Source organism: Theropithecus gelada, chromosome 13 (genome assembly GCF_003255815.1).
Source record: "Theropithecus gelada isolate Dixy chromosome 13, Tgel_1.0, whole genome shotgun sequence".
In the NCBI taxonomy this organism is placed as follows: Eukaryota; Metazoa; Chordata; class Mammalia; order Primates; family Cercopithecidae; genus Theropithecus; species Theropithecus gelada.
Window position 1 is genome coordinate 81,630,644 of NC_037681.1, and position 24,798 is coordinate 81,655,441.

General features: G+C 38.9%; 1 protein-coding gene across 4 annotated transcripts in view; it reads right to left on the reverse strand.

The window, feature by feature from the left end:
• The window catches only part of PUS10 (pseudouridylate synthase 10), an 85,774-nt gene that overhangs the window by 56,965 nt on the left and 4,011 nt on the right, over nt 1-24,798 (reverse strand). For all 4 annotated transcript variants that reach the window (XM_025354555.1, XM_025354551.1, XM_025354554.1 and 1 more), the window contains exons 2-4: nt 23,845-23,985; nt 20,827-21,081; nt 18,563-18,649 (exon numbers count right to left, since the gene is read on the reverse strand). Coding sequence is in view for 3 of the 4 variants with exons in the window: in XM_025354551.1 (XP_025210336.1) it covers nt 18,563-18,649; nt 20,827-21,081; nt 23,845-23,970 (468 nt within the window). In the remaining variant the exon portion in view is untranslated. The remainder of the gene's footprint in view (nt 1-18,562; nt 18,650-20,826; nt 21,082-23,844; nt 23,986-24,798) is intronic.

Genomic DNA, 24,798 nt, shown 5'->3' on the forward strand with positions numbered 1-24,798 from the left:
TTTTCTTTTGTTTTTGGAGGTGACAGAGGGAGCATCAGATCACCAAGAGAAGCAGACCCAATCCGAGTGCCCAAAGCAATATACTTCCAGAGATTGTAGAAATCCATGTTTTCATCTGGGTCCATGGGTTAAGGGCAGCAAGGCGTTGACCCAACTCCTGCAGGGTTGCGGTTCCGGACAATACATGTAATTGTTGTCGAAATGCTTCGGAAATGTTTTGAGTGAGCTCTTGGATGTCCAAACTAATATTTTTATGGCCTACTAATAATTTTCAGATTTCGGTCCAATTTTGAGAGATATTAAAAGGCACAGGTGTTACACAAAATTGAGTGGAGTTCCAATCACATTGTAATGTTATCCGAGTACTGAGGACAGTGAGCTGATCTCCAAGCCATGTCAATGCTTGCTCCATGTTGTCAAATCTTTCAGCAAGTTGAGAATCAATGTTTCATTGTTGAAGCCATAACCGGTGAGATTGCTCGTGCCATTGCTGCACAAATTCAGCATTTTGTATGCTTTGATGTAGAGCGAGCCCTGCTACGGCCGCAGTGGAGGCGATGGCAACAAGGCTCATCACCGAGGCAATTATAAGCCCAAGGGCACGGCGGGTTCGCTGGAGAGAAGTCCAAATATAAATCTCAAGAGGTGATGCCCCCCACGGTCGCGTAAGGTTAACAGGTAGCCAAATTTCCTTACGAGCCCTGAGGATATAAATATCCCCAGTAAAGTTGTGCCACCAGGAATGATTGAGGCAAGACAAAAATGTACACGTATCTGTACAATTAACAATCCCCGTATCATTATCCCATGTCAAATTCCCCGCTAATAATAGGTAGGGCTTACGGACACGAGCAATAATATATCAGGAGGTATTCCGATATAACTGAATATGAAAGGAGTTATTCGGGTTAGAAAGATTAAGGGACATATTCCCCACAAAAGTGCTAATGGCATCGCCTGCAGCTAACAACTTCCAAAGGTGACTCTGTACTTGTAAAGAGTGTCTAAGATGAGGCCTCCTTCACGCCATACCAAGGTTTCATTACCATTAGTGGCAATACTTTTATTTACCCGGTGCCATTTCAAAGGTATGTGACTAAATTTTGTTTGAAAATCACCGTGCACACTCCAATCAGTTATTTGCATCCTATTGTATTCTAATAAAATCCGGGGTTTAGTTCCCTGACATTGTTGCCACTCCAGCACCTCAATATTAGGGGAAACCTCTGGGATAGGACAAAAAGGTAAAGAACTAGGAATAGTCTCATTACTATATACAGTATGATTATACTGAAAGCTTCTAGTTACAATAATAACAGTATTAGCAGCCACATGACTATGATTATAGCGAACAGCCCAGGCTTCATGCGATTTTCGGAGACAATGAGGACTATTTCCCATGCATATTGAAAGTCCTTCCACTCCAAATTGGTATGTGCTGTTTATGATTCCCGTTTCCCATTCTATGTTGTCCTTGTTCATATAGGGGGATGGCATCCAAGTAGTGTCATTGGTGAAAACCTTAATTTCTGCCTCCCCCCAGGCGACTCCCTGATACAAGGGTGGAAAGGGAATATAAGTCCAATATTCATACAAAGCCTCACTAAGGGAAATAAGTCCCCTGCCAAGGCACATCCAACAAAGGAAGAAATGCATGCTGAATCCAGTTTTCTTTTCAACAGGGTTTCAATCGTCTTGTAGGAAACCACTCAGGTCTGCTCCCTGTAAGGACAAGAGCATAGCCCCGTCCCTGTTTTAGAACTTGCCCTTGAACATACTTATCTTCTTCATTAGGATACCAAACCCTTAAATTGTCAGCGGGGACTATCACCAAGGGAGGTGAGGAAAGATGGGTTATGGCAGCGGAGTCTTGCAATTGTCTCCATTGATTCAAAAAATTTAAGGTAAAAAGAACCTTCAGAATCTAGTTTCTGGGGGACTCATTTCTCCCTTTTTGTTTTTGCAGTTGAGTTTTTAAGATTAAATTTGCACACTCAATGATGGCTTGACCTTGACTGTTGCCCGGGATACCGGTGATATGTTGACTATTGTATTGCTGTAAGAAAACTTGTAATTTACGAGAGACATAGGCAGGGGCATTATCAGTTGTAAGTATAAGAGGAATGCCCATGATGGCGAAACAAGCTAAGAGATGTGTAATAACAGAACCAGCTTTCTCAGATGGCAACGGAGTGGCCCACTGAAAATGAGAAAAGGTATCAATGGTATGATGAACATACTTTAATCGTCCAAAAGAAGGGACATGTGTGACATCCATTTGCCAAATCTGATTAACTTGAGTACCTCGTGGATTAACCCCAGGATGGAAGAATGGAATGCTCAAAGGAGCACAGGAAGGACAAGCTCGAATAAGAGAATGAGCTTGTTTACGAGTTAAATGAAACCGTCGTTGAAGGCCAGAACTATCAGTGTGATGTAGAGCATGTTCTTGTTCTGCAGCCTGCAGGTGGCAAATTAAAAGCAAATCAATCTGAGTATTACCATGAACTAATGGTCCAGGAAGTTGAGAATGAGAACGAAGATGAGTGATGAATAAAGGAGCTCGACGTTGGCTTAAGGTCGAGGATAACAAAGAAAAGAGTTTTTGAAGAGAAGAAGTAGCACAAAGAGATAAAGTGGCCTGAGAAATATAAGAAGTAACATAAACGGCGTATTGAGAATCACTAACAATGTTACAACTAGTAGTAGGAAAATCAAGTAAGACCATGAGAATAGCAAACAATTCTCCCTGTTGCACCGAGGGATAAGGATAAACTGTAACTCGAGATTGATGAACACTCCAATATCCAGCCTTACCATTGCTACTAGCATCAGTAAAAAAGGTAGGACCTTGAACAGGAAATACAGAAATTGGTGAGAAAGGCAACACAGAATGTTGCCTAAAAAATGAAAAGATCGGAGACTTAGGATATTGGGTAGAAAATTGTCCAACAAATGAAGCGCAAGCAACTTGCCAAGAATCAGAAGTTGCAAGAAGATAAGTAATCTGACTGAGTGAATTGAGAGATAATTAAGGAAGGATCTCCTCCCCAAAGTTGTCGACAGCGATGCCGTCCTTTGATGATCAGTTCAGCTAAACGGTCGATATAAGTAGTCAAGCGTTTAGATGTTTTATTGGACAAAAAGATCCATTCTAGCGGCCGATTAGTTTGATGAATCATTCCTGTGGGAGAACGTAAAGTATGAAATAAACAAAAGGAAAGGGGAACGTCGGGAAGGATATAATGTAAATGGGCCTTTTGAAGTTGCTCTTCTACAAGCTGGAGTTCCTGTAAAGCCAAAGGAGTTAAATGACATGAGCTGTCCAAGTGACTGTCTCCTTCTAGAATAGAAAAAAGATGTTGTAACTGATATGTTGGTATTCCTAAAACAGGACACATCCAATTAATGTCTCCTAAAAGCTTTTGAAAGTCATTTAATGTTTTAAATTATCACGTCGAATTTGAATTTTTTGGGGTTGAATATTTCGTGCTCCCAAGGTATAACCTAAATATTGAATAGGAAAATCCACTTGAATTTTTTCTGGGGCAATATGAAGTGAGTAGAAAGAAAGCTGAGTTTGTAATGATGCAAAAGCATCTTGCTGCTTTTTTCTGGTGGGTGCAGCAAGAAGAATGTCATCCATATAATGATATAAAAGAACAGAAGGATGACGCTTTTGAATGGGCTGTCTATTATTATATTTAGGAATAGTAAAGGCAAACTTTTTACAATGTTGAGGTGGTAATGGAATAGAGAAAAAACAATTTTTGAGATCTATGACCATTAATTTTTACCTTTGTGGGATAAGGGCAGGATTAGGAAGACTAGGCTGTAAACTTTCCCTAGGTTGAATGTAAACATTTATAGTTTTAAGATTAGTTAATAAACGCCATTTTTCACTTTTTTATTTTTTTATTTGTATTTGTATTTTTTATTTTTTATTTTATTTTATTTTTAATTATTATTTTTTTAACATGACAAAGACAGGGGAATTCCTTGGCTTTATATGCCCCTCAGCCAATTGTTTTTTGACTTACTCTTTTAAAGCCCTAAGTTTTTCTTTAGATAATGGCCACTGTTTCACCTAAACAGGAGTGGTAGTTTTTCACTTTAATTATAAAACTTGAGGCTGGTGAACAGTGGCTATGAGTTTAAAGGATTGTAGCCCATTTTGAACATCATATTTTTGGCAGCTGAGGAAATATGAGGAATGTTTAAAAAAGCACCAAATTGTTGTGAAAGATCTTGTCCCCAAAGATTAATATTGATAGGAACAATATAAAAAAAACACTTGACCTTGTTGACCTTTAGGACCGACACAGGTTAAAGGTTTTACGTTTTGATAAACCACAGAAGCAGTACCCAGGCCAGTGAGTATAACTGAAACTTAACTTTTTTTTCCATTGTATAGGCCACTAATTTAAACAAATGATAGCTACATCCACCTCTGTATCAATTAACCCTTTAAAAACTATTTCATTAATGTGCAATGAACATAAGGGCTTTTGATTAGAAACTAAAGTTTCCCAAAAAACAATTTTTTCTGTGTTACCAAACCCTCCCTGTCAAGATACCTCTCTAGATAGGAACGGAAAAAAAAAAAAAAGGCAATAAAAGTAATTGTGCAATACGCTCCCCTGCCTCTAGGTGTATAAATTGTGAGACTTGTATCATAATAAGAATTTTATTAGTAACATCAGGATCAATGATTCCTGGAATCACCATTAACCCCTGTATAGCACTGTTGTTTTGACCTAACAAAAGTCCTACATGTCCTTTTGGCAAAGGGCCACACACTCTAATAGCTAATTTATATACTCCTCTATTAGGAGACAAGGTATAAGGCTGAGTAATAGCTAAGTCAGCAGCGGCGCTCTGCTTAGTTGCCGCATAGAGCTGAGAAACTGGGGTAAGGTGTGGGATCCTTAAGGAGGACTTGAATTCATTCCTTGATGTTGTAGGCCATTGCTTACTGGGTATTGTAGTAGACTTGTATTGTAATTGTTGGGGCCCCAAGCCTGTGGGCCCCGGCTCCCGTTTCCCGGGAGAGGAGACAGTAAATTTCCACTTTTATCAGTTTTGGAACGACATTCATTTGTCTAATGTCAACCTTTACCACAACATTTGTACACCTCTGAAGGCAGCTTTCTGCCTTGAGGGATAAAAGTGTTCAATTTTTTACGACATTCTTTTTTGAAATGTCCGGGTTTACCACACTGAAAGCAAACACCTTGTTTGTTATTTCCTTTTAAGGCTTTAGACAAAGCTCCAGCAAATAATTGAGCATTATAAATAGCCCCTCCAACACCAGCACAAGTTTTAATATATTTATCTAAATTGGCCCCACTGGCTTTTAACGGTTTTAACAATTTTTGACAGTCAGCATTAGCATATTCAAAAGACAATGTTTGTAACAAAATTTTTGAAGCAGGGCCAACACCCACAGTTTTTAAGACAGCATCCTGAGAACGGGCTACGAAATCTGGATATGGTTCATTTGTGCCCTGTAAAATCTTCACAAAGGAAAGGGAAGATTTTTCTGCTATCTCTACCTTGTTCCAGGCCCTTAAAAACAAAGTCTTGATTTGAGTAAGGGCGACATCACCTAGGCCAGCCTGAGCATTAAGAGTAGCATACTGGCCCATGCCTGTGAGTTGTTCCTCAGTGGGTCCTGGGGGATCACACGTAGCATTTTTTCTAGCCTGTACATGTGCCTTGTCCATCCACCAGCTGTGCAATTGTAACCACTGAGAACGATCAAGAAAAGCCTTCCCCAAAGTCTCCCAGTCTATAGGAATCATCAAATTTTCTGATGAAAAAGCATCAAGAAGACCAAGGATAAAAGGAGATTGAGGTCCATAGTTAGAAATGGCAGCTTTTATTTCTTTTAAAAATTTAAATTGTAAGGCATTAAATTGGACATTATTGCCACCATTTGGAAACTGAGCATTAGGAGCAAAAGAAGCACGAATAATTGGAAACAGATCCAGCTCCTTAAATTTTCTTATCTTTTCCTTTTCTCCCTCCCCCAGTGGCGGGAAAGGCACTGAGAAAACTTTGCCAGACAAAGGTAAGGAAGCTGGGGGGTTGGAGGCACTGGAAAATCCTCTTCTAACAGGGCAGAAGGAAAAGAAACAGGGAAAGCTCGCAAAGGTGAATTAGAAGAATGTATCTGTAATATCTGTTGAAGCATTCCCATCGTATGCTGCATGTCAGAATTCCCCTTAGAAGGAAGAGCTGGCTCTTCCTCTTCTCCCCCTTTTGCTACCCCCCCATCCTCTATTACTCTGGCATAAATGGGCTCCATTTCAGATTTATTTTTTCCCAAATCCTCAGATGCCTTTCCTCCTGTGGCTACATCACCACACTCTGAATCAGTCTCAAGTAACTCTAATGCCTGAGTGACAGAGTTACACAAGGTCCACAAATTTAGAGGCATAGTATCCCCTAACTGGTGAGCTCTAAGCAAAGCTTTTACTACCTGTAACCATTCTCTCCGATTCAGCTGCACTTTAGTCTGATACTGAAACCAGTAACAATGTTGTTCAACATGGGCAAACAATCGCTTCAAAGTCTTTTTCTTTCACTTCTACTCCTACAGACAGCAACAGTCCTTGAAAGAGCCGTAAATATTCTGAGGCCAGAGAGGTGGAATTCCCTACAATTTTCCCGAGGGTCCCCCTTTTTTTGTTTTACTTACAAACCCAGGGTGCTCCCCCTCCAGTTCCTTGCTCTCTTGGAGCCACGGACCCTGCTCGCTGCGCCAGTTGTTGGGGTCCGCGTGTTTCCTAAACAAAGGAATGAACACACAAGACAACACAGGACAAGACATAATGAACACACAAGACAACACTGTCTTGTCCTGTGTTGTCTTGTGTGTTCATTCCTTTGTTTAGGAAACACGCGGACCCCAACAGCAGTGAGCCGAGATCGCACCACTGCACTACAGCACGGGTGACACAGTGAAACTCCGTCTCAAAAAAAAAAAGCATAAACTTTGGAGTTTAATAGATCAGAGTTCAAATCCTAGCTCTGCTATTTATCAGCAATGTAACCTTCAGCTTCAATTTCATCATCTGTAAAATTGAGACGATAACACCACCTACTTTAAGGGGTTGTGATTATTAAATGAAAGAGCACATGCAGCATACTCTGCCATGAAAATATTAAATAACTGTTGGTGGCTTGTTTTCCTAAGAAAGGGGTTTTATCTTGCTGCTCCTAAAAAATAACTACACATTATGGTGGTGTGGCTGTTTTACATATAAACAATTGCTTTATATACATACGCATACATACACATATATTTGTTATTTTTATGAATAATTTTTCAAAAACAATCATATCTTAGTAAGCTAGAATTACTAGGTATAAAACACAGTGGTGGTATCAGAAAAAAGGACAATTCTATGCAACAAGAAAAACCTAGACCTGAACTAGGCAAGAGTCTAAACTAGAAGTTCCCTTTTTCAGCAACTTAATCTACTAAGCCACACGGTCCTAAAAATTAATGGAGGAAAAATAGTTTAATAATGATCTCTACAGTTAGAAGGTAGCAATGTGCTAATATGTTCCATTTCACAGGGAAAGCATTTTAAAGAAAAAGGATGTGTTTCATCTTGTATTCTTTTTTATTCTGCTATATTACCATTTCTTACTGTAAATTTTAAAGATGCCAAATGTGACAATTCACAAGAATAAGACCATACAAATTTTTAAAAGAAACTTCAAATATTTGAGGCTACCTCATGTTCTTAATGCATCTGGTCTCCCTCAATTACCTACACTGATAGATGAGCCACAGCAACTTCTTTTCTTCCTTGCCTCCTCCTCCATTATACTTAGCTGGGTTCAGGTCAAGGAAAAGGCAATGCCATAAAGAGATGCATCTTTAAGCATTTAAATATATGTCTGAATAATCTCCAACTGCAATCCTGAATCCAATATACATTATATTATTGTGGTGGTCTTTAGAATGAGGCTTGCTTCTAGACCTGCTTGACTATGGCTTCCTACTCACAGGAATGTGATTTGTTCCTCCTTGCTGCATGCCACAGTGACCTCAGGGATTGGGTGCTTTATCTATTGGGCTTCTTGTGCCAGTACCCCAATAATGAGCTATTAGATCTCTTCAGTATCTGCTTTGACTCTTTGATAGTTGGACTTCTGATTATACACGCCAACCAGGGCTTGGGTTCTATATAGACCTTGACTAATCACATGTCACTCATTCTTTCTCCCTCAGAACACATCCTAGTGATGTATCACATAACAGAGTACTAAACCTGCACCCATGTCTAGTCTTACGTTCTCCTAAACACAGCAGCTCTGCCTGGATTCATCACTCTGGTGATCCTCTGACCTTTAGTGATGTTCATGAGTGTATGGCTTAATAGGGTGTGTAGTTAAGAAAAGGTAATACCCATGGAACCAAGGTAGTCAGGTAAATAAAACATACGAAAATATGCAAGATGTAGAGATGGTGTGGTTTAAAAAAAAAAAAAAAAAACTTAAAAAGCAACAGCAGCATGAAGCAGGGAGGCATATCCAGATTCCAATAAATGGGACACATTGGGCAAATCACATAACCTCTACAAGCCCTGGTTTTCTCCTCTTTAAGTAAGGATGAGTGTGATGACTACTGAAGTGGTCTCAATCTGTGAAGCTGAAAAAAATTACCCAAGCATAGCATATCTTCTTTCCAATCTACAGATACTACCCATTAACTCTCAGATATTAAAGGGGGATCCCTTATACACAAAGGTTGGAAACTCCTGGACTCTCAATCAGACATTCCCAATAGGTATAAACAGGTTTACACTTGGGTGGTAGCCTGGCTGAGACTCTGACAAATCACAACCATATATACATTGACTTTTTCAATAAGTGCCATAAAAAGCTGGGGAGTCCTGTTCTAGTCGATCACCAAGGTCTCATATACATCTATGATTCCATGATTATAATAACGCAGACTTTCATACACCAATGTTATATTCACAGAAGCAAGTTCTTGGAGTTACCTTTCATAAGATAGGGTGGATTGCTGCATGAACACACTCATTTCCTGTTAATGGTTTTAAAAGTGGCAGCCTGCGTACCTAAAACTAGCAAGGTTACTATACACTTCCCAACCCACTCATGAAAAGTCTATTGAAAGATCCTTAAGGGGCAGTCCCTAAAAGAACTAAGACTCAAAAGCATTTAACTTTTAAAAGGACTTAGTGGGGCTGCGCGCGGTGGCTCACGCCTGTACTCCCAGCACTTTGGGAGGCTGAGGCAGGTGGATCACGAGGTCAGGAGATCGAGATCATTCTGGCTAACATGGTGAAACCCTGTCTCTACTAAAAATACAAAAAATTAGCCGGGCGTGGTGGCGGGCGCCTGTAGTCCCAGCTACTCAGGAGGCTGAGGCAGGAGAATGGCGTGAACCCAGGAGGCGGAGATTGCAGTGAGCCGAGATCGCGGCATTGCACTCCAGCCTGGGGACAGAGCGAGACTCCGTCTCAAAAAAAAAAAAAAAAAGGACTTAGTGGAATGTTCTCTCTTTTCCCATAAATGCAAGTTTGGCCTAATATTAGCATACGTCTGGGACATTCATTCTATAGTAGTTTTGTGTGGCATTATGCTGTAGAAGTTTAGAGGAATCAAACTTGCTTTGCATGGATAAGTGGACCATATAGTAATTGAAGGGAGTTCTAAACTAATCTAACCAAAATAGGAGCTATAAATTCTAAAAACTCCTTAGTAAGCTCAGAAAACGTTTATTGAATGAAGTGGACCTAGGGTTGGTCTTAAATGTTAGGTGAAAGAGAACATACACAGATTTAGGAAGAGTGCCTGTCATACAAAATAAAAATGGAGAAGCCATGCACAAATGGACAAAAAGCAGAAAATACACATGCTAAATCAGAAAAGTTGAGTTAATGAACAAAGACAGCCAGCTCATGCCTGCACACACAATATATATATATAGCTCTCTATACTTGAAGTTAAGAGAATTTTGTCACATTCTATTTATGAGCTAAACATAATTAGAAAAAATATAGTCCTTTAGAAAAAGAACATCAATCAATAATAGAAGGGAAATTACCAATTAAAAAAGATTCTAGGACTAATGGCCTGAGAGTTTAAGAAGCCTCTGTAAATACATACAAAATTTTTAGTATGTGCATTTTTAGAACAAAGGAATTCACTGCTTTCTTCAGATTCTGAATGAGATCAATAATCCTAAATTAGTTAAGAATCCACAGATTTAAGTAAAAATCCAAAGCCATTTGAATATCCATTTTTCAGAATTTAAAAAGAATTTCAGGCAGGCACAGTGGCTTATGCCTGTAATTCCAGCACTTTGGGAGGCCGAGGCAGATGTATCACCTGTCAGGAGTTCAAGACCAGCCTGGCCAACAAGATGAAACCTCGTCTCTACTAAAAATACAAAAATTAGCCAGGCGTGGTGGCACATGCCTGTAGTCCCAGCTACTCAGGGAGGCTGAAGCAGGAGAATCGCTTGAACCTGGGAGGCGGAGGTTTCGGTGAGCCGAGATCACGCCACTGCACTCCAGTCTGGGTGACAGTGAGATTTCATCTCAAAAAAAAAGAAAGAAGACAATTTCTTAAAATAAAAAAATGCTGCTACAGAAATTGTACTGCCGTCTGTGGCCATACCACCCTGAATGTGCCTGATCTCGCATGATCTCAAAAGCTAAACAGAGTCGGGCCTGGTTAGTACTTGGATGGGTAGAAATGGTACTGCTTTTATTCTTAGCTAATTTTCTAGGGTCGTGTATAATTTGTAGTACTTACTGCAAAGTATGAAATTATAAAGTATAATAAACGATAGGAAAAAGGTTTTGATCTGACAAAACTCCAACCATATCAAGTTGCATATTGAGAAGTGTTTCATCCAAGTAACACTTAAAAGACAATATATACATTTAAAGTCAATGGACTAAGCAAACTGTTTCCCATACCCTACCCATGAAAAGGGACCAATAAACCAAAGTGATAGTACAATATTGCCCTCTACTGGACTCAACTAGTAAAGATGACCCTAATAAAACTGAAAAGCATTCAGCTTTTAAAAGGACTTAATGGAATCTTTTCCCATAAATACAAATTTAACCTAATATTAGCATATGTCTGAGACATTCATTCTATAGTTTTTGTGTGGCATTATGATGCAGAAGTTTAGAGGAATCAATTATGAATATAAAATAACCACTACGGGGCCAGGTGCAGTGGCCTGTAACACTAGCACTTTGGGAGGCCACACCAGAAGGATCACTTGAGCCCAGGAGTTCAAGACCAGCCTTGGCAACATAGGGAGACCCCATCTCTAAAAAAATAAAAAATAAGTTAGCTGGGCATAGTGGCATGCACCTGTGGTCTCAGTTACTCAGGAAGGTTAGGCGGGAGGATCACTTGAACCTAAGAGGTCAAGGCTGCAGTGAGCTGTGATCATACCACTGCACTCCAGCCTGGGTGACAGAGTGAGACCCCGTCTCAAATACATAAACACTGTAATAAGTATTTTTGTTAAAACTATACAGAATCTTAGAGTTGAAAAGGCTTAAGATCTCTAGTCTAACCAACTATATAGTGCACACTTTCTATGTATCTTGGCCAAGTACATTGGCACTCTGTATCTATGGATCCTGCATCTACGGATTCAATCAATCCTGGATAGAAAACATTTGGGGGAAAAAAGGATCTGTACTGAACAGGTACAGACTTTTTCCTGTGATTATTCCCCAAATAATGTAGCATAACGACTATTTACATAGCACCCACATTGTATTATTATTATTATTTGTTGTTGTTGTTGTTGTTGAGATGGAGTCTCGCTCTGTCGCCCAGGCTGGAATGCAGTGGTGCAATCCCGGCTCACTGCAAGCTCCACCTCCCAGGTTCATGCCATTCTCCTGCCTCAGCCTCCCGAGTAGCTGGGACTACAGGCACCTGCCACCACGCCCAGCTAATTTCGTTTTATATTTTTAATAGAGATGGGGTTTCACCATGTTAGCCAGGATGGTCTCGATCTCCTGACCTCGTGATCTGCCCACCTCAGCCTCCCAAAGTGCTGGGATTACAGTCGTGAGCCACTGCGCCCGGCCCCACATTGTATTATATAAGTAATCTTGAGATGATTTAAAGTATGTAAGAGGATGTGTGTAAGTTATATGCAAATTGTATACCATTTTATATGAGAAACTTAAGCATCTGTGGATTTTGATATCTGTGAGGGGCTCGGGGGTCCTGGAACCAACCCCCTATGGCTATCAAGGGACAATCGTATTTTCCAGCCTTGGCTTAAACACCCTAGTGACGGGAAGTCTCTGGAAACAATCTATCCTGTTCTGGATAATTCTTAATTCTTAATAGCTCTTGATTCTATTCTTGCAGCAATCTAATTCCTCTTTTATAAGGAAGCCCCTCAAATATTTAAGGAAAGCAAACTCATCCCACTGCATCATCTATTCTCCAAATTAAATAACCCAAGCTCCTTCAGCAGTGGATCCTGTGACCAGGTTTCAGATGGCCCCACCACCTGAATGCACTAAATCCTCTAAATGTGCATTCATTTTCTACTGCTTCTATAACAAGTTATCACAAATTTAGTGGTTTAAAACACCACCAATTTATTATCTTTAGGTCCCAGGTCTGACACAGGTCTCACTGGGTTAAAATCAAGGTGCCAGCAGGGCTGTGTTCCCTTCTGGAGGCTGTAAGTAATAAATCTGTTTCCTAGGCTTTTCTAGCTTCAAAAGAACATCTGCATTCCTTGGCTCATGGCTCCCTTCCTCCAGCTTCAGAATAAATGTTACATCTCTCTTACTATTATTTTATAATCACATCTCCCTCTTATCCTGACCTCTGTGGCCAACTTTCTTCCCCTTTGGAAAATTGCAACTGCCTTTATCTGTCTCCAGTCATTTGTAAAATCTGCTATTTTTAACCCATTTCCCTAGTGTTCCATTATTAGAACGCTAAGCTTGTGGGAGATATTTATATCCTACTGCTCAAGGTCATCGCCAAGGTCTGATTTTTCACCAAAAAAATTTGCAACCTCCAGCATAAATGGGTTAAAAGCCCTCAAAAATCAGGAACAGCTGCAAGTTCTTTCTGAAGCTATACTGGAATGTAATGCACCCAGGTCTAAACACCTGAACCCATTTTGAAACGCTTCACCATGTGGAGCATTCATTCTCCCTTACCAATGACCAGTCTACCTCTTTTTGGCAGGAAGATCATTTTCCTTGACATAAAGCACAAAAGCAAAACAGGATTTTTCAGAGTCCTGCTTTATCTATATCAGTTCCAAATAGCAGATCTATCCATCCTTTTCATCTTTTTCTTGCTCTGAACATAACTTTAAGTCCACAAATCTTCCTTAGCAATTCTTGAAAGCTTCTATTCATTAGTGGCTTCAGTTTTCTGGTTGCTGTTCTTATAGACATAAGCCATAAGCCACCTCTTTCTTTTTTTTTTTTTTTTGTTTTTTTGTTTTTTTGTTTTGAGATGTAGTCTCCCCAGGATAGAGTACAGTGGCACAATCTCGGCTCACTGCAGCCTCTGCCTCCCAGGTTCAAATGATTATCCTGCCTCAGCCTCCTGAATAGCTGGGACTACAGGTGCACACCACCACACCCGGCTAATTTTTGTATTTTTAGTAGAGACGGGATTTTACTATGTTGGCTAGGCTGGTCTCGAACTCCTGACCTCAGGTGATCCACCCACCTCAGCCTCCCAAAGTGCTGGGATTATAGGCATGAGCCAACACCCAGCCAAGTCATCCTCTTTCATTTGCATTAATTTGACTTGACCTTTCCTGTACTTCTTTTGAAATTGATCCCAGATTGGCAAAAAATTTAACTGTTGGAGTTGGATGACAGGTACACAGGGGTTCATAGGCCAAACTAAAATGTCAAATAAATATATCTAAATACAAGCCTTTGTGTAAAAACAGAGGTAGAGACAGAAAGAGATCCCTATTTCTTCTTCACTGAGATGTATTTTCCCCCAACCTTTTTTTTATTCATTGAGATAGTTTGGTTTGAATTAAAATGTGAATTGCACTTTGTTTGATGCTCTCAATCCTTTTATCTTCCAGCGCAGAATCCTATGCCATTTTTCTTTGCCTTTTCTTTGTAGTGTTTGAAATACACCTATCAGAAGCTTAGGATATATTCTACTAATGCCTCTTCTTCCCATCCTTCAGGAATACAAATTTAAAAGGCTACCAATTTTTCATTTAGGACTAGATTAGTTGCCCCACCATCCTTTAGGAAAATGGTTCTCAGAGTGTTGTTGTAATAGCACCAGCATTACCTATGAGCTTGTTAGAAATGCAAATTCATGAGTCTCACCTGACCTACTGTATTAGCATCTCTGGGAATGGGGCCTGGGAAACTCTCCAAGTGAGTCTCATGCATGTTAGAGAACCACTACTTTAGGAAAAGAAACAGTTCCAATCCAAAAGTTGTCAGATAACACACTTTTAGTTAAACATGATTTCCATCATGTACCCAGACACTGAGAGTCCCTCACACCACTGTATTCATTAGCCTTTGTGACTATTTTGTATCTGCAATTAATCAATCCTCCCCTTGGCCAGATATTATACAGTATACTTCTACTACTCTATCTATCCTATTTTGTTTTGTTGTGTTGTGTTTTGTTTTTTGAGACAGGATCTTACTTTGTTCCACGCTGGAGTGGGAGTGCAGTGGTACAATCGCAGCTCACTGCAACCTCCGCCTCCTGGGCTACAGTGATCCTCCCACCTCAGTCTCCCCAGTAGCTGGGACCACAGGTACCACCGTGAGATCACTCTCAGGAACTCAAATCTCAGTGCAGGTACATAATTTCTTGCCATATCACGCTATTACATCTTTCCCCTTAACAAATCTGAGCCTAATAAGAAGGATTTATCCTTCCATTATTACATTCAAATGATAAGACCAAACCCAGAAAGTCACCATGACAGTCGTAAGGTATTTATTACTCTCTTATAATCTCAAATTCTGCTTATGCTTCTCCTCTTTAGTAGTATTCAGTTTAAAACTGTTCTGGTTGATTAGCTAGTTCCTTCTAAGAAAACACATTTCGGACATATACTCCATCCTGCTTCCATATTCTCCCGAACTCAGTGGAAAATGATTATTATACTATGAATAAAAATACAGACTTTTCTTTCTAAGCTTTTAAATTAATGCTTTTATAATGATGATAAATAATAACTACTGGGGCCAGGAGAGGTGGCTCACACCTGTAATCCCAGAACTTTGGGAGGCCGAGACAAGTGGATCACTTGAGATCAGGAGGTCGAGACCAGCCTGACCAACATGGTGAAACCCCATACAGAAATTAGTTGGGTGTGGTGGCACATGCCTGTAATGCCAGCTACTTGTGAGGCTGAGGCAGGAAAATGGCTTGAACTCGGGAGGCGGAGGCTGCAGTGGGCCAAGACTGCACCACTGCACTCCAGCCTGGCTGACAGAACAAGACCTTGTCTCAAAAAAAAAAAAAAAAAAATGCTATAATCAGAAAAGGATTAGTATAACCAGGAATATAGATGCGTTAATGCAAATTTTATTGCTTAATTTTTTTTTTTGAGACAGGGCCTCGCTCTGTCACCCAGGCTAGAGTACAGTGGTGTGATCATGGCTCAATGCAGCTTCAACCCCCCAGGCCCAAGCAAGCCTCCCACGTTGCCCTCCAGGATAGCTGGGACTACAGATATGCATCACCACACCTAGCTAATTTTTAAATTTTTTTGTAGAGACAGACTCTCACTGTGTTGCCCAGGTTGGTCTTGAACTGAACTCAAGAGATCCTCCCACCTCAGCCTCCCAAAGTGCTGGGATTATAGGCATGAGCTACTGCGACTGGCCGTTTAATTAAAAAAAAAATAACTTTACTTGAGGCCACCCCTTATTTCTTTTGTAAGCAGGAATATAATAAATACCACCATATTGATAAAATATTGTTGCTTTAAATAGATCTGTGATCATCTACTTCTTAGAAGTGGAAAAAACTAAATCATTCAAATGGACTCAATTGTATATTCTAGTGTGAATTATGAGATAATTGACATACATCAATTTTATGGATAGTATATTGATGTTTGTTCTACAAACAGACAAAGAAGTTCTAAGGTAGAGATATTTACAAGGTCTAAGTTGAAAGCCATAATGTAGAACATGGCACTAGAGAAATCACAGAATTTATATTCAAAATGCAGAATATTCTGAAGATATGTGTAACTAGTTCAAATTGAGATGCGTAACAAATAAGTGGTTTAAAAAGCAATTTATATACAGCCTGGCTTGCACAGCATATCTCAATTCCAAAGAAGTAATAAAAGATGGCAATAAAAGAATGTAACATATGGCCAGGCGCGGTGGCTCACGCCTGTAATCCCAGCACTCTGGGAGGCCAAGGCCAGCAGATCACGAGGTCAGACGATCAAGACCATCCTGGTTAACACGGTGAAACCCCATTTCTACTAAAAAATACAAAAAATTAGCTGGGCATGGTGGCGGGTGCCTGTAGTCCCAGCTACTCGGGAGGCTGAGGCAGGAGAATGGCGTAAACCCAGAAGGCGGAGCTTGCAGTGAGCCGAGATCATGCCACTGTACTCTAGACTGGGTGACAGAGCGAGACTCTGTCTCAAAAGAAAAAAAAAAAAAAGAAAGTAACACAATAATAACAGAAAATAATGAACTGAACCACAAACATAATTTTCTGAAGAAACCTGGGATGTGAAAAGAGTATACTGCATATAAAACTGTAATTACTTGAACTATTATTCTTAGGAAATGAATGGGTAAAAATACATTACTCATTACTACAAATAAAACAATAAAACATAGCACATTAAACTATGGAAACATTAATTCTTCAATAATTAGAACAGTTACATATTTCTACTAAATAGTTTTCTGGTTAAAATCAGTTATGAAAAGTAGAGTTTAAGCAGAATAATTCTATTTTTAAAAACAGTATCTTCTGGCCAAGCACGGTGGCTCACGCCTGTAATCCCAGCACTTTGGGAAGCTGAGGCGGGCGGATCATCTGAGGTCAGGTGTCCGAGACCAGCCTGATCAACGTGGAGAAACCCCGTCTCCACTAAAAATACAAAAAAATTAGCTGGCGTGGTGACGCATGCCCGTAAGCCCAGCTACTTGGGAGCCTGAGGCAGGAGAATCACTTGAACCCGGGAGGCAGAGGTTGCAGTGAGCCGAGAGGGCGCCATTGTACTCCAGCCTGGGCAACAAGAGTGAAACTCCATCACAAAAACACAAACAAACAAAAACAGTATCTTCTGTTTCTAATATGGAATAGAAATACCTTATAAATAGTAACGTTAAGCTAATATTGTTAAAATCATCAAATAAGTGATAAAATGGATAATATGAATCTTAGTGTAAAAATATAAACTTTGATTCACAGGTTCTGAGGGTTATGGAAATATATAAATATAAGCTTTGAGAGGAAGGGTTTGATGGTAAGATATATAACCACATTCAGAAAATATACTTCTTATTCCTATTTGTTTCTCAAAACTCTCACTAAAGTGAGAGTCGCTTAGCTTTTGGAAGTCTGTTTCTCTGTACCAAAATTGGACCAGAAGATGACACATCAGTGAGAAATGCTTTGATGATTGACTAGAAAATTAAGTGTTTATAAACCCAGTATATCATCATCATCATCATCTTTATTCTTCCATTTGCTCAGTTATCTTGTCAGCAACACAGATACTATATAAAATCATCCTACCCTTTTTCACTTCCTGGCTCTTCTTTATCATTCTATCCAGCTTCAACGATCTTCAGCTTATTTAGGGCTAATAAACATGCTCACCCAAAGAAAGTGAGGGTTTACGATGTAATGTTCTGGTGATACCGTAGGTTTCTTAGGGGAAAGACATCTCATAAATATAAACGAATATGCTTAGAACCCATGGTTGTAATTTAAGATTACAGAAGTTTCTCACTATACTTCATTTAACAATATTAGCAAAATGTTATGTTGTCATGTCAGTTTTGACACATAAGAATAATACAGCAATGAATTTTTTTTCAATTAACAAAGAAAACAGTTTTTAAAAATGAGGCCAATTCTCTCCCTTTTATCATTGACTGGAAGATACGCCATCTTTTTATATTTTACTCCAGAGAGAATAAGGCTCATCATAATTGAAACGACTCTATTCTAGGACTATTCTAAAATGCACATATCCACCTCAAAAGATCTCTGGAAATCTAGTCAAATGTCTTTCTCTGACCATCATGCCTCACATGGAGCTAATAATGAATGTCTGCAACCGATTGAGGGACTTTAAAAAAGATGGCTGTCCTAGGAACAAAACTAATTCCTTTTGTCATTCACTCACTCAACAAGTATTTATTAAGCAGCTATAAATTGCTTCAATCATTCAATAAGTACACAAAATGTAAAAAATATAATAGAGTAAGGAATATTTCTACATTCCCATTTTTTGAGAAATTCCTAGCATGCACATCACATATAGTTTTATGCATGCAAATGACCTTACCTCTCTTACAGATAGTTGTGGTGGGAAGGAGACTGAAAATACCAAGCTGGTGAATTCAAACCCAGAGGCTTCAACCTTTTGGCACACCTAAAAAAGCATTACAATTACGTAAATTCCCAGGAATTGCTGAAAATATTACTTACTCTAATCTTAATAACATGAATTTCTGGTCCAGGAGATGACATGGCAAAACTTCCAAACTTTCACATTTGACAGTGGAACACTCACAAATATCTTGAGATTAAATATTGCCTAACTATGACCCTGAAGACTAATACTACAAAGAACCAAAACAGCCAGGAATAACATCTGCAGAATGAACTGTTAAGTGTCAAAATAGCTTTCTATTAGGTCACCCCATAACTTTCAAACAAAACAAACCCAAATATAGCACTCTTGACAGAAAAAAACAAACAAAAGGCAGTCCCACATTCAATCATTTACCTTCTACAGGGCTGTGCCACCTGTCTTTTCGGGACAATAATAAGTATAACTAGAAATGAACTTTTCTGTAATTCAGCTATGTTAAACAGCAAAATGAAAACAAACTGCTACATTTTTCTTCAATTAAATAGCACTTATGACTGAAACACATGGATATACATTTTATTAATTTTCAGATATGTCAATTAAAAAGTAATTTGAGAATCGTAGGTTTTGGTTTTTTTAAAAAACATTAAGAAAATATTTTAATGATCCAATTGTGTGAAAAAAAAAGTTGAAATGAATGGCAGTGTTCCTTTCAATATAAAAATTCTTGTACTGGGGCATGGTGGCATACACCTGTAGTCCCAGCTACTTGGGAGGCTAAGGTATGAGGATCACCTGAGCCCGGAGGTGGAGGTTGCAATGAGCCGATATCATGCCACTGCACTCCAGCCTGGGTGACACAGTGAGACCCTGTCTCAAAACAAAAACAAAAACAAAAACCAGAAGGTCGGGCGCGATGGCTCATGCCTATAATCCCAACATTTTGGGAGGCCAAGTCAGGCAGATGACCTGAGGTCAGGAGTTTGAGACCTGAGGTCAGGCCCACATGGTGAAACCCCGTCTCTACTAAAAATACAAAAATTGGCTGGGCGTGGCAGCACATGCCTGTAATCCCAGCTACTCAGGAGGCTGAGGCAAGAGAATCATTTGAACCTGGGAGGTGGAGGTTGTAGTGAGCTGAGACTGCACCACTGCACTCCAGCCTGGGTGACAAGAGTGAAACTCTGTCTCGAAAAAAAAAAAAGAACTCGGCCGGGTGCGGTGGCTCACGCCTGCGCCTGTAATCCCAGCACTTTGGGCCAAGGTGGGCAGATCACGAGGTCAAGAGATCGAGACCATCCTGGCTAACACGGTAAAACCCTGTCTCTACTGAAAATACTAAAAATTAGCCGGGCGTGGTGTTGGGTGCCTGTAGTGCCAGTTACTAGGGAGGCTGAGGTAGGAGAATGGTGTGGACACAAGAGGCAGAGCTTACACTGAGCCGAGATCACGCCATTCATTGCGCTCCAGCCTGAGCAACAGAGCGAGACTCCGTCTCAAAAAAAAAAAAAAAAAATAGAATTCTTGGCCTTGGCCGGGTGCAGTGACTCACACCTGTAATCCCAGTACTTTGAGAGGCCAAGGCAGGAGGATGACTGGAGGCCAGTTGTTCAAGACCAGCACAGTAACATAGGGAGACCCTACCTCTACAAAAAGATTTAAAAATTAGGGCCAGGCGCAGTGGCTCATGTCTGTAATCCCAGCACTTTGGGAGGCCAAGGCAGGCAGATCATCTGAGGTTGGGAGTTTGAGACCAGCCTGACCAACATGGAGAAACCTTGTCTCTACTAAAAATACAAAATTAGCCAGGCATGGTCGCGTATGCCTGTAATACCAGCTACTTGGGAGGCTGAGGCAGGACAATCACTTGAACCTGGGAAGTGGAGGTTGCGATGAGCCAAGATCGCGTCATTGCACTATGGCCTGGACAACAAGAGCAAAACTCCATCTCAAAAAAAAAAGAAAAAAAAATTAGGTGGGCATGGTGGTACGTGCCTATAGTCCTAGTTACTCAGAAGGCTGATGTAGGAGGATTGCTTGAGTCCCAGGAGTTAGGGGCTGCAGTGAGCTGTGATTGTACCACTGCACTTCAGCCTAGGCAATAGAATAAAACCCAAAAAAGAAAAGAAAAAAGAATTGTCCTATCTCCAAAAAAGGAAAGAAAAAAGAATTCTTGTTCTTAAGACTGAAAATCTCTACATAATTGCACCTATAATGAAAAACAGGTTATTTACCTTTTTAACGAAATCTTTCTCACAGAATTCTTGAAGAATTCCTAGGCATACATTACATACATTTAAATTTGAGTTCTTGGAAGCAATGCTTCCATCTTGACTAACAGAGATCCTTCCCTCTCCATTTTGACTTAGATTATCAATACTATCTTCCAGTTCTTGCAGTCGAATTTTCTTGGGACGTGGGTTCATAACTTCCAAAATTAATTCATCTTTTTCAGTTTCCAGAAATTTCTGTAGTTCATTGAGCAACTCCTGGAAAGTTAATGAAAGAAAAAGTAATGACCCACTGACAATGTCCTTAAGGCTTTCTAGGTAAGATGAAACAAGAAAATACGAGTGAAAATTAGGACATATCACAGATTTTACAATGTTGACATATCAATTCTGAAGCAATCCAGTTATTTTATTAGCCAGCATTGGTTTTTATGGAATTTAAAAGAGAATTACCTATCTCTATTATATATGTGGGAATACTTTTTCAAAAGAGTTCCATATATCAGTGAAGCAAAAGTCATAAATCTGAGGGAGAAAGGCTCCATTACAAATTTGTTAATTTGTAATTCTGTTGTGAGTCATTCACTTGCTAATTTCAGTAAAAACAAACTTCAGTTCTAATGATTAACATATAAAAATACAAACTGAATTTCCATCCTTGCTAGGTTATTTAATAACCTCACAATTACTAAGAGCTCACAAGTATAATATTTATTTAATATGAAATCTGATCATTAGAGGTAGTCTAATAAGTAAAAATAATTTGGAGAAAATTTACTAAGAAAAGTACACAAATGCTGACAATGCTGAAAGTTAGCATATGATTATAAACTATTTCCATATATTAATTGAAAGACATGCTCTACTATATTCTAGTTTGCCTAATTTCTGTCTTGTATTAGAACTTGCATTTCTTTGAAACCATTCTCATATTTCTCTCATTCAGATATCCCTCTCATCTAAATACTCAGAGTATTTTCCCGTTTTGTTTAGACAAGTTTTTTATGCCATTGATGAAAAAGTATCTTTTTCAAATTCATTCAGATGACAATTTACTGACTCTAAAGGGAAAAAATCTTCCACTCAAACAAATTTAAATCCACTTTATTGAGAAATTAGCTCTCCTGCTTTAACAGATAAATATACGTACATACATATACAGGTACATTTTGACTCACACAAATGTTTGTTGTTACCTAAAATCCGTAATATAGGTAAAACATAGTGCATATACAGATGTGCATATACATACATAGCTACATGAATAGAACAGATCAAAATTTAAGAACATTTCCAAAAACTTGTCCAAATATTCTTGTATATTTCTTTACATAAAATGAAACAAACAGAAGTTGGTAACACTCAGTCTCTTAATATAAATTTATAATCTAATAACATAATAGAATAATAGTTTAATATAATTTAAAATCTAATAACATATAATAGAATAATAATCTGAAAAAATGTGTAAGCAGGGTTACACAAAACCAGTCTTATTACTTTACAGTCATATTGTGTATAAATGAATATACACATATTTAAATCATCATAGCAAAAGTACCATTTCTGGTTTGTTTTTTGTTTTTGTTTTCTTAATTTTCAGACGGAGTCTCACACTGTCACCCAGGCTAGAGTGCAGTGGCACAATCTCGGCTCACTGCAACCTCCGCACCCCCGACCCCCAAGTTCAAGCGATTCTCCTGCCTCAGCCTCCCAAGTAGCTGGGATTACAGGCATCTGCCACGGCGCCCAGCTAATTTTTGTATTTTTAGTAGAGACAGGGTTTTACCGTCTTGGCCAGGCTGGTCTTGAACCCCTGACCTCATGATCTACCCACCTCGACCTCCCAAAGTGCTGGGATTACAGGCGTGAGCCACCACGCCCGGCCAATTTCTGGTTTTCAAAGTGTTTCCACATACTTTATTAGGTATCGTCCCTTAAAGTCCTGTGAGGTGGGTATTATCATCATTCCCATTTACAGAGGAGTAAACTGAAGCTGCAAAGTGGTGGAACTGGGATTCAAATCCATGTCTTCTAGCTCCAAATCCTAGGTTTTGAATTCAGTCAGACTGCTCAAATCCTAGCTTGCTCACTTAATAGCTGTGTAACTTTGGGCAAGTTGCTTAACCTCTCTGTATCTCAGTTTCTTCATCTGAAAATAGAGACAATCATAGTATGTACTTACCTAATCAGTTTATGAGAATTATATGAGAACTTGACATATAGTAATGATAATTGAATATTATGTATTATTATTGCCAAAATAATAGAAACAACTAACAACATTTTAAAAATAACTGATACTACTAACTCCTGGACAATTTTTTAAATTACAAGAAACTGTGTGTGTATATGTTGTATACATACTGTTTATAAAGTATATATTTACATATGTATTATTACTATTTGCCTCTAAAAAGAATATCACTTTTAGAATCAAACATTTCATAAATGTTACACATCTTATGCAAAAAGTATTATATTAAACGTCAAAGCTCTCTGTATATTACCATAAATGTCAAAGATCTCTGTATATTACTTTTGTCATTAATAACAGTAATAATGATTATGATAAGCATTTATTTCTAAAGGATTCCAAATACCTATTTATAAATACCACTAGTAATATAGAAAATGGGAAAAAACAGAAAAAGGCAACCATACCCACAATGCTTCCACTTAGTAGGACATGTAAGGAATATTAGCCCCTCCTGGGAGGAAGCAATATTTTGTGATATTGTGTTTAGATATCCTTTAGGAAACATCTATACAAACGTTAAATGCACCAGGGAGTTCCTCCACAAAGATCCCATTACACTAAATGTTAGATACCTAGATACAATCACTTAAGAAGGAACTTACATTTCTGAGACTATTCCAAAATTAAGAATATCACTCATTTTATTATAGATTTTTAATTTAAAAAAGAGTTATGAATATATACCTGCTCTCAAAAGTACAGGCATTCATTGTAAAATATAGAGAACCTTCTCTTAACTTGAAAAAAAAAGAAGAAAATACCTTGTATGGAAGTTTGTAAGGTGCATGAAAATCCACACCACAGAATCTGAAGATACATCTTGGACAAGTACCAGTACTGAGCAACAACTGGGCCACATGCTTGTTTTCCTCAGTCAGTGGGAACATACTGAATAATTATAACTAGAAAGAAAAAAAGTAAAACTAATGATCAGCTTCTGCGTTTTACTGTCACAGACAAGTCATCATGTTTAGGGATAAAAACTAGCTTTCATTTGAAAAGCACTATTGTGTACTCTCTAACCAAGCCCCTTTCATTATACACATATTATAAAATACAAACTTGAAGTTTATAAAATGGATCCAGTAAAGGTTTCTAATTGTTAAGAAATTTAGTTTAGCATTCTGGATTATGATAAAATATATCAATATAACTAAGTTGATCAAAAGAAATAAAAATAATCAAGAATGGTTGCTTCTGAAGAGGGTAATGAAAACAGAGGTACAGGGTGAAATTTTGCTCTTTGTTTTGTACCATTCAGTATTGTACAAAGTTAATTCATTAAACTTTTCCTATAAGAAATTAAAAATGAGTTTGCTGGTGGTGGGGCTTAGAAAGCCATACCCCAAAATGAAGGTCTCAGCAACAGCCTCAGAAGCAAAACTTTTTCTCTGACCTTCTGCCCTCCTGTCTCTCAGTCTCATTCTTCCCCAGACTAGCCATAGAAAAACTACTGTCCCTCTTCCTCAAGGTGAGTCATAGAAACCAGAACTCCCTTTCCCCAAAGCCAGTCATAAAATCTAAAAATATTACTCAAATTTGGTCAGGTGCAGTAGCTCATGCCTGTAATCCCAGCACTTTGGGAGGCTGAGGTGGGTGGATCTTCTGAGGTCAGGAGTTTGAGACCAGCCTGGCCAACATGGTGAAGCCCCATCTCTACTAAAAATACAAAAACTATTAGCAGGTGTGTTGGCGTGTGCCTGTACTCCCAGCTA